Here is a 10,731-nt window from a genome sequence, read left to right as displayed (position 1 = left end):
TGGAAGTTGGTTCCAGATCCTAGCCGCCCTGACAGTGAAGTAGTGCCTCCTGATATCTAGTCTGAATCAGCTGTGGTCCTGTACTTTACTCCCTCAGGGAAGTTTAAAAAAAATAAAATAAAAGATTCTTTTACAGTAGACCTGGCTGAGCAGAGATGCACAAACTACAAAGAGACAAACAGCAACCACAAGAGACTTATACAGCATTTGCTGCCACAATACCAGTGGTGTGTTGACAGACTCGTTAGAACGGTGGTTCTGAACTGGGGCATCACGGGGAAACAACTTGAAAAGCCCCCAAACCCTATCACTAAGATATCCCCAGGTACCAAAGCACCTCTGGAGCCTGACTCTACTACTGGGAGATTTTCTGGCCCCAACACTAGGTGAGGGGCCCCAAAATCTACCCCTTCTCCTACAAGCACGGACTGCCCCACCTGCCTGTGTCCTAAATAGAACTCCAAGAATCCCAATGATCTCAAGCAGAAAAACAGCTCTAAACTTTTCCTATTCTCTAATCCTAACCCCAGCTCAGGCTGATCTACCAGCCCCAGGCAAGAAACCCAGAACAGCCCAACTACAGCAACACCTGGTTAAGAACCCCTGATGTAGGCTGAGGCAGCACAACAGTGGCTCTCAACTGGGGCACTGCCAAATTCAAAATTTGGGGGAGGAATGCCCTAACTCTAAGAAGGCTGGGAACCACTACCATGGGCAACTGGTGCTGCCCTAGTCCCACCGACAGGGAGCGGCGGCCGATTGTTGTGATCGCTACAGCTGCTTCCGGGAGTTAGAATCTTGGTTTCTAAAGCAATCAGTTTCCATGATGGTACTAATTTGTTTTTATGCATCTATTTATTTGTGCTCTGATGCCAAGAAACCCTGTGTTACTGGTCTTAAAAGATACCCTCTGGTCATGTACACAAGGGCAGGGAAGGCACTGCCTGTCAGGAAGGCATTGTAACTTATGGTGCCCTACACAAAGCACCATGAGTTACAGCACCATTGCACCCAAGAGGTGTTTGCCTGTTGGGGGAGGGGGGTGCTGTGCTCAGAGTCTGGCTGGACCAGCTCAGGCCTACGGATGGGGGTGCTCATGACTTTTCCCAGTCCCCAGACCATGGCTTTCCCCAGTCCTGCCCCTCCCCACCCCACTGCCAGCTGGCAACTGTCAGCAACAGCTGGAGAAGGAGAGGGGAAGAGAGAGCCCCACCCCACCGTCACGTGTGCCCCCCCAACTACCCCTGCTGTGGTCTTGATGGGAGCAAAGCTGAGCCTGCATGGCAGGAGAGACTCCCTTCCCCAGCCCTGTTCCCTGTCCAGGCAACTTGACAGCAGCAGAGGGTGCTGTGCCTGGAACTGGGGTGGGGAAGGGAAACAGAGCACCCCCCACCCCCACTGCCTCAATGGCTCTCCACAGACAGGTGTTCTGTCTCCTCTCTCTGACAGCTCCAGTCCAGCTCACAAAGCCACATGGGATGAGGGCAGAATCGTGCAAAATTAACCCTCGCAAGGAACCTGTACGCAGGCACCAGTACACCTGTACTCTGCCTTTGAGAGCTGCTATCTGGTATTTCATCAGATGATGGTTAAGTTTTTGCATGATCAGCCATTTTGAAAGTGCTCTGCAGCCATCAACATTTGTTATATTACTGCTTTAGAGCACTTTCAGGGGTCTTGTCATGGAAAAAAATGTATCTTCTGTCAATGCCCTCTGTCTCCTACTAAGCAAAATAAACTATTAATCCAACCTGAATACATGAAAGGAAAAATAGTTGTATTCACAAACAAAAGTATAGCATACATACCCCAAAATAACCTCAGCTGACCTCTCTACCCACCTTTACCCAAGGTGCATCTGCTTGGCTGGGTTTTCCTGCTGTTCTTCTCTAGGGAGGAGATAAGAGGATTAGTCTAATGTGTCAGTTATGTTGTATAATAGACTCCTGGAAGGCACTCAGATACTATAGTGGTAAGGTAGTACAGGAACCTACAGAGAATAAACAATTATTTGAGGGAAAATGACATCAAATTAAAAAAAAAACCCAAAAAACATAATCCCAGACTTTACGACCAAGTCTATACCACAGGTTTCTGTCAGTCGTACATGAGGCATGGCTCCTAAACAATATAGTTGTGCCAGTAACATAGATGCACCTATCCAAGTAAAATTCTGCCTCTACCGGCACTGAAACCTGATGGTGCAGTTCTTTTCCCTCTCTAGGTAAGGACACGCCACAGAGGCTACATTGCCAAAGCTGTGATATTACTGCTGTAGAACAAAGTTACTCCTTGTTCTATCTCCAAAAAGCTTACCAGCTGAGTTTGACTGAGTTGCACGAGTTGTCACAGCATAAGTATTTTGGTTAAAACATCAAACTCTACCCCGCACCCTGACACACACTCCTAACCTATACAGCTTTCCAGCAAAAACCCTAAAGTAGGCAAAAAAATTATTGTGCTGGTATAGCTTTTTTCTATTCAGGGAAGTATTCAAACAGAAATCAGTGTGCCTGTGTGTGTAGAATGGGAAGAGGGATGTGGAGAAGATAATGTATATATAACCACAAAAGAATGTGGAATGAAAACACAGGATAACTGGTAAGGTTAATGCAGCTTCTTTTTATGTTTTCTAGGCTACTGAAAGTATTAAAATGCTAACCACACTCTGCCAGTCTGAGGATGAAGAGATCAGAAAAATAGCATCCGAAACTCTGCTCTCTCTTGGTGAGTTGCCTGCTCTCTATTTTTTAAAATTGTCTTACAAAGTGTCCATTATGGGTACCCAAGAAGATGCACAAAATTTAAGACAATAAATCACAATAGAACTGAACCAAGACTCTCCAACAACTAATACAGTAAAATAACCCAATAAAAAGGACCAAAGAGAAGAAAAAAAAAAAATCCCACAAAACTGGGATGAAGAGAAGAGAATATAAAAATGATTGAGAATGAGTTGGCCCAAGCAGAAATCCCTTGATGCCAACCTGGACACAAATACTAAACATTCTATAAACTATTCCATTACTTGGAGCAAAATGTTAGCCAAGACTCGTTAGTGGAAAAGAATACATTATGTGACCCTATTCAATTCCCAAAGGCACACTTGAGACATTAGGCCAAATGCTATATTCATGTTCAAACAAATTACACATGAAAAACAAATGCTAGCAAAACACAGAAAAAATACTGCTTGCTCTTATTTCTTTCATAGGCAAACCTCTCGGTGGCACACAGACTGCTTAGCAATACAGCTGTACAAACAGCAGCACGTGATCACAAACCACACCTGGTTCAATTTTGCACCAAAGACTCCTTCCTATCTGTAACCCCGTACATGTTTTAAAGTGATTAAAAAACAAACAATAAATTCATAAACCTTAGTATAGATCTGCTCTCAGAGTCAAGAAACACTTTTAATTTACCAAATCTGCCCCTGCCCTATTTGTTTTAAGTACCCTTTTCTAAGCTCTAGATCAGGAGTGGGCAATTACTTTATTTGGGCTTGAAAGCCACTTTGGGAGTTTTGGTGAGCTGTTGAGGGCCAGGTCAACACAGCCCGCCTCTGCCCCTCAAACAGCTCACCAAAACTCCCTAAGTGGCTCTGCTTTGGCCAGGCAGCAGGATGGGGTAGAATAGGGCTGTGGGAGGGTGGGGAGTGGCATGTGGGAATGGGTCAGGGCTGGGGCCAAGGCTGGGATCATGAGGTGATGACAGTACAGGGCTGGGGCCTGAGACAGAGCTGTGATCTGCTCCCTTCATGCTCCTGCCCATATAACCAGCACCCATGACAGGGATGTGCAGGTAATGGATTGCAGGTCCTGGCACCTGCTCTGTTACCACCCTGCAATCCCACCCCATGATTATGGCCCTGCTTGCCCATCGAGGTCCCAGACACCACTCCCCACCTGCCTGCAGCCCCATTCCATCTGCCTGACCATGCTCTGTCTGTGTGGATCCCACCCCCGGTGGTGAATTTGGGGCAGACAAGCTGGGGTGCCCAGGCAGTGGAGCTGGGACCAGCAATGGTGGCAGCTGGAAGGAGCCACCACTGCTGGGGCTGCCGGGAAGCGAGTCTGAGTGCCAGGCTGCTCCAGCCCTGCTGCACACCTGGGACCAGCCACATGTGCCATGGCCTGGGCTGGCCCCACCGCTGCACCTGGACTGGGTGGGACTGAGGGATCTGCTGCAGGCCAGACAAAAACCCTTGGTGGGTCAGATGTGGCCGATAGGCCATATTTTGCTCACCCCTGCTCTAGATGCTTTTATGCTACATCATATAGAATTAAATACCCCAGCTCAATGCTCTCCCTATAAAGTACTCACTCCCACCACTGTCAGAGACATACTGGGCTACATGGACCATTGGTTTGATGGCACTTATGTTCCAATTCTTATTACACAATCAGTGAATTTGTCACACTTGTCTGGACAAGCAAATTTTAAAAAATCACCTTATCCTCCATACCTTTCCCCTTCAATCTATATCCTGCAAAAATGCCTTATGAAAGCTTTTATATGATGCAAAAGAATCAGCAAGAAGGCAGCCTTTTTGAGAAACAGAGAATGAAAAAAGTAGATGATGATGTTTTATTATAGTCTTGCAAGTGACCAAAGTGGTGACTACTCAGCACCCCAGTGACACAGAGTAAAAGGTTTTGAGGAATAGTTTGAACATTCACAGCAGCATTCTGTTTTCCTGAATGTATTTCCAAATTTGGATCTATTAAATTAAAAGTCCTGGAGGAAAAAAAGTAAGCAATAAAGTAATTCTCCCTAACAAGAAGAAATCTTATTTGCTAAATGTTGTGCATGCAGAGGAAGCAACAATTTATGTATGCTTTACTATTTTTGTGCTCAGGTGAAGATGGGCGGCTGGAATATGAACAGCTGGATAAATTCCCTCGGGAATTTGTTAAAGTTGGAGGCCATCGTGGGACTGAAGCTGCCACAGCCTTTTAGGTGCAAGATAACCCGCCTACCATTTTCCAGTGAAAAAGACTGGCTTAATTCACCAGGGTGGTGCTGTAATTTAAACTACCAGTAAAAATATAATCCAACTTTTGAAGCATGTTATAAAACTGTCCTGAAATGCAGCAGCTTAGATTTTTAAAGAAAAAAAAAACATGCAAAATGCAGCTCCTGAGTTCCTCTTGGCTCTTTGCCATAGCTTGCAACAGAATGGATATGTGCTGAAGAATAATGCTGCTTCAGAGTGAATAATGAGCCTCAGCAAACTGGTATGAGTTTTTAGAAATCAGCATCTGGATACATTTCACAGGACTTTGTACTTTTTTTCGCTGAAATTGTTGTAAAAGTTTGGAATCTGATGCTGTATCTAAAAAGGAGAAGTGGGAGGCCACCCAAGTAGAACTCTAGAGCGCTGCTCTCTGCATACTAAGCTAAGTGTCTGATGCCTTGTAGTGTCCCCCTAACACACCACTCAGCTACTCAGTTCTGTTTTAATAGTGACATATAGAATGAGTTTCTTCAAATCAAGCCTTGCCTCCAGAAACAGCATGATGTAAGCCCCAGGGGATGTCACTTCAGCTATTTCCATTAAATGTCTCTGCTGATCTTTTATTTCCTCCCTCTCGCCCTCAAGTAATGAACCACCATTAATCCAGGGATTTACTTGTGCTATCAATCTATTACGTAGGTTTTGTAGAAATAAATGGAAGGTTAACAGCTCATTTTTCAAACCAAGGAAAGGCTAATATAGTACAATTAATTGCATAAATCCCTCAAGTTGGTTTTGTTCCCTAGGTAACAATAAGGAGTGGGTTTCACACATGCCGACTAGTGGATGGCAGCTTGCTATAGTGTAGTTCCATCATAAAGAACAGCATATGAAAAAGGAACTTGAGGCTACAATAAATGTAGTGTGAAATAAATACATTTTCTACCCATTTCATAAGAGACAGGATACTTCAAGCTGTTGATTACAGACTTTAAGTTAACAGAAAAAGAGGTGAGTGCAATTTTAAGAGAAGGGTGTTCCTGTGCAGCAATTCATTTTATATTAAATACTATTTAGATGTCAATTAAAGCATCCATATTTTGATAGACTTATCTAAGAGAAAGGTTACCGAGAATTCACTTCAAAAAGAAACCTTGCGCGCCAAATACACTGGCAGACAGTTTTTGACTGTGAATGTTACAATAATGTACATATAGCTGTATATTTATAAATATATATTTCTTCCTTTTGATTGTTACATTTGTACAGTTTTAAATGTTTACTTGTTTACCAGAGGAAATAATCCCTTTTTATCAAAGGTGAGATAACCATGTTATGGTTTTTATATCATATCTATTGCATGACCCGATTCTGCCATGGTGTTCTTTTGTACTGACTTTTGCTTATTTTTTTGCCATTTAGTTTTGTGTTATTTGTACTCATATTGCCTGTCACATTTAAGTTATAATAAAGAATATTTTTGAAATACTAAAACACAGTTTTATATTTTGGATCCATGTTTCTATCAGTGGTCCAGGTTTCTCCATAGCACCTGAGAATATGTATCTGTACTAGGAACTGGGCCCTGAAACTCACCACTGATGACTGTAGCTGCCTCAGGACAAAACTCCTTTGGGTAGAGATACAGAAATCAGAGCATACAGGAATGCCCCTCACCTGGGGCTAGCTTCTGGCAGCTGGAACTGGGGTAAACCCCTAATGCAGTTAAAGCAGTAGTTTAGTCCTTGTGGCAACTCTCTTCCAAGAAACAGATATTATGAATATTATGGAGTATAAATGCCAGAGCCTAACAGGCAAGGATCACTGATACATGGTCACAAAGATACTTCATAATACCCTCAAAGGAAGGGGTGATAGCACCTCTGTTTTGTCACATGTTGCCTCAATGACAAAAGTTTCATGATGCAGAAGGCAGGGTAGAAGTGCACCTTATAAAGAAAATGAATTAGAAATGTGTAAGCTTTCTTAAGTTGCACCTCTATCCTGCTCCCTGCCTGACTTCAGACTAACACAGCTAACTACCTCTCTCTTCTCAAAGTTTCATCATGTTAACTTTACAATCAACATAGAGATAGACAACTCCTTTTCAGCATCATGTCAGTGACTTGTAGTTTTTAGTACTGTCTTAGAGCTCTAGGTTTTTACTATTGATGGTACTGGACAAAGCACCACCAATACTATAGCAAGCATCTTTCAAGTACATCTAATGGTTCTCAACTTTTCTAGACCCAGGGTACTCCTTAGAAAATGCCAGAACTTAGTTTTCACTCATTTTTTTAACACTATAGATTCCTATTTGAAATCCCTGGGTTTTTACTATGAATCATGTTTATACACCTAACAGTCCTAACATTGTGTGGCACCCCTTGAAAGGATCTCAAGGTGCCACGGCATGGTGACTGAGTATCACTGGAGCAGACTGACAAATAAATGCATATTACACCAAGGTAAATTACACCAAGGTATAAGACAGACAAACATGAAGCTTATCCTTGAATAACTGCATGTCAAAAGGCAGCTATTATGGTGCTTCATCACTACTGTATGCTAGGGAAAAAGGTAATAGCTTGCTTGCCTTGAGGAAATGACTACCTTGGGATTAACTGCAGATAGACAGACTCATAGATTTACCTGTGATTATTTCAAGTGTAATTTTCCATTTGATTGGGTGTAATGTTACCCTGGGTTAAGAGTTTGCGTCATCTGTCCGTGGCATTTTTACACTAATATAAATGTGTCACTTGAAAGCCTGGACAGATATGCAATACTACAGCTTCATGCAACTGGACTGAGCAACTGCAGGATACTTGCTTGCTTCTAGTATCATTGGTCCTTGGGCGGTTGACTGGTTCAGTAGTTTCTAGCTCTCAATGGGCCAGGGGAAGTTCAACTAGCATATTGTTTTAATCAGTGAAGCTCAAAATACATACCCAAATGAGGGGAAAACAACAAAGAGGTGGAGGAAGATGGTTAGCCAACCCCAGAGATAGGTGGAGCTGGTACTCTATATTGCTAGTCTCCATTACCCACAAACTTCAGGCTAGATTTAATTAAGGCCTATAGATTTTTTTTTAAATGAAACTAGGGCCTTGTTGTCAGGGAGGGAAGGGACAGGAAAAATCATTGAGTGGCTGGTATTACTTTGACTTCTGCAAAGTCAAAGAAACCATCTTCCCTACAATCTTTTTAAAATACGAATCTATGATTTTGAAAACCTGAGAGGAGTCTGTATGGCTTCTATTGGTTGTCAAAAGGGACCTTGATCGGTTTATGAAAGCGTGATATAATGTGGTGCCTGGGACTTGGCAGCCCAGGTAGTCCTTTCCAGTCCTATGTTCTGTTGTTCCTTCCCTCACTGTCCTAAAGTGAGCCTACCAGTCCACATTTCCCAGAGCAGAACTGTTCCTCACAGCACCTGGTCTTTTAAAAGAAGAGAAGTCCTCTGCTTTCAGATACATGGAGGTAATCATGCATTACAGGAAGTGAGAGTATAGAATACTGATGTGCTAAAATAGATCTCTTATGGTGTCATTAGATTCCATATTGCAACAGAGGCCCAATTCCATTTTTCATTCTACCAATTAACTGTATTCCAAAGTATTGCTTAGTTACTAACACTTAAACAGTTTCCTTCAAAATTAGAAATAATACTTTGGCTTTCCAGTTACCTTCTGTTTAAAATACAGAGAATACAGATTTCTGCATTATTAAGGAAGGCTTTGAGGAGGAAGCCGAAGTATGTTTAAGAAACTCAAAGGTTGTTATGAAACCTTCATTAAGTCCCTTTACTCTTCTGAGGAGGATAAGCCTGATGATTCAGCTGACAGTGTTTTTCACAGGCCAAATATTATAGTATATGGCACTCAGCTGAGAAGTACAGAGCTGCCCATGGAGCAGAGAGCCAAAGCGGCAGCTAGCATCGGACTGCTAGCATACACAGGTACCAGCAAAAGCAAGGGCATTGAAATTGTAATTCTTCTTTGCTGTTCCAGGATAGTTTAAGCCAGAATTTCATAAGCAGGGTAAAACTAGTCTCCCACATACGACACCTGAAAGCAGTGTATAAGCCCCAAACCTGTTCTCAGTAAAGCCAGTAAGAAAATTTTCATCAATTTCAACGGGGCAGAATCAGGCTATTAGCTCCAAAAGTAACTGAAGCTTGGGACACTGATAAGTTTTAAATTATAATGTACAAGTATGTAGGACGTAGACTAAATTCCACTTTGAAGTTCAGTGTTGTAACTCTTTTTTAGTTGAGCTTTTTATCTCAAGGATTTGTGCAATTGCATGAGAATCTCAGTTTCCAGTTAAACAAAGATAGGTTTCCAGCCCTTATGGTTATAGAAGAAAGCTTGAAAGAAAGCCTTCAAGGCCAAAAGCAAATAAATCAACATTTATCATTTGGGTTTGGTTTGAAGCCAGTATAGTAATAGTTGGGGCTAGCAATACATCTACTTTTTATCCAACTGCCTGATGCAAGATCATGCTGTGGTAGATTACACCCTTTCAGCAGAAGCTCTGCTCGAGGAGGACTCTTGATGCTAAGTCTCTGGTTTGAGACCCTGGCTTTCCAAGAGATCCACAGCTCCGACATGTCAGAATGCTCCTTCTTTGCTCAGCTGCCAGGAAGAAGGGAATTTGTTTTTTCAAAGAAGGTGGGAGGTCAGAGTGCTGACAACCCAAACAGCATAGCAGACAGCTCTGGCTTCAAAGAGTCTTTATTGTGCTACTCCAGTTCCCCCTGTGCTTCCTTGGAGTTCACTCTGTCCTCACTGGGACTATTTATCTCTGTGTAGTCTGCCCTGCCTGGGACTACTCTCTTTTTTTTTGTCCTTCTTAGGTTTTTTCTGTCCTACTGTTCTAACTAGCTTGCCAACAAAACTGTTACAAAACTATAGTAGTCAACATGGGGGCAATGCTCAGCCAACGAAATTAAATGTAAAGTCACAGGGAACCAATCAGGGGGCAGCCTCTGTGGCCATCTGCCCCTCAGGGGAAAAGGATGCATTGGTGTCCTGCTTATGAAACTACACTAAAGCATGTTCATACTGTGTCCTGCCAGAGTTGCAGGGTAGAACTTAATCTATTTCATCCCACATGCCATCTCCACAGCAATGAAAGGGAAAAAAACCCCCCCAAAAGTCAAAGTGCTACAGAAATAACAAGACATATAGAAGTAACAAGATAGGTACTCACCAGCAGGGAGAAGAAAGAAGCAGTCAACAGCTACCAGTTACAAAATGGCCACTTTAGAGCTGCAGCTGCTCGGCTCTGTCAGATTTAAAGAACCAACACTCAGAAAGGCACCTGAAGGCTGGAACAGGAGTTGTAAGAGGGACAATGCGCAGAAAGAGGCTGGTGAACTTCCAGGAAGCTCTATGTGAACAAGTGTGCAACATGGTTGCGAGCAGTGGTCTTAGCAAAGGTATCACTGCTACAGCCAATGGATGAATACTGTCCAGGAACAACTGGGAAGACTTGATAGGGATGAAATTGTCAAGAAAAGCATAGCTAGAAAGGAGCTGAAATAGTGTTTTTTTATCAACATATCCTAATTTTTTCTTGTAGCTTAGTTTTAGCAGGGTGTTCTCACCACATTTGCTAAGCTGTTGCTAACTACTGTTATGTTTTCCCCCCTTGATATAAAAAAATCGTGGTTCGTTTCTCGGGAGGTGGAAAAAAAACTTTCAGCTTCAGACACACTTTATTAGCAATACAAAAGGTATATATTTGCAAATAGGGTCAGAGGG

The 10,731-nt window shown here is 42.7% G+C and overlaps 1 protein-coding gene across 2 annotated transcripts in view; it reads left to right on the top strand.

The window, feature by feature from the left end:
• Positions 1-6,441, top strand: part of FAM65B (family with sequence similarity 65 member B) — a 92,411-nt gene extending 85,970 nt beyond the window's left edge. For both annotated transcript variants that reach the window (XM_019544449.1, XM_019544458.1), the window contains 2 exons: positions 2,637-2,727; positions 4,862-6,441. In XM_019544449.1, the coding sequence (XP_019399994.1) occupies positions 2,637-2,727; positions 4,862-4,962 (192 nt within the window). In that variant the 3' untranslated portion in view covers positions 4,963-6,441. The remainder of the gene's footprint in view (positions 1-2,636; positions 2,728-4,861) is intronic.
• Positions 6,442-10,731: the final 4,290 nt, after the last annotated feature.

The sequence above is a fragment of the Crocodylus porosus genome, unplaced genomic scaffold (assembly GCF_001723895.1).
Source record: "Crocodylus porosus isolate Cpor-Errol unplaced genomic scaffold, CroPor_comp1, whole genome shotgun sequence".
Classification (NCBI taxonomy): Eukaryota; Metazoa; Chordata; order Crocodylia; family Crocodylidae; genus Crocodylus; species Crocodylus porosus.
Note: the sequence above shows the minus strand (reverse complement) of the source record. Positions and strands in the feature narration are given on the sequence as shown.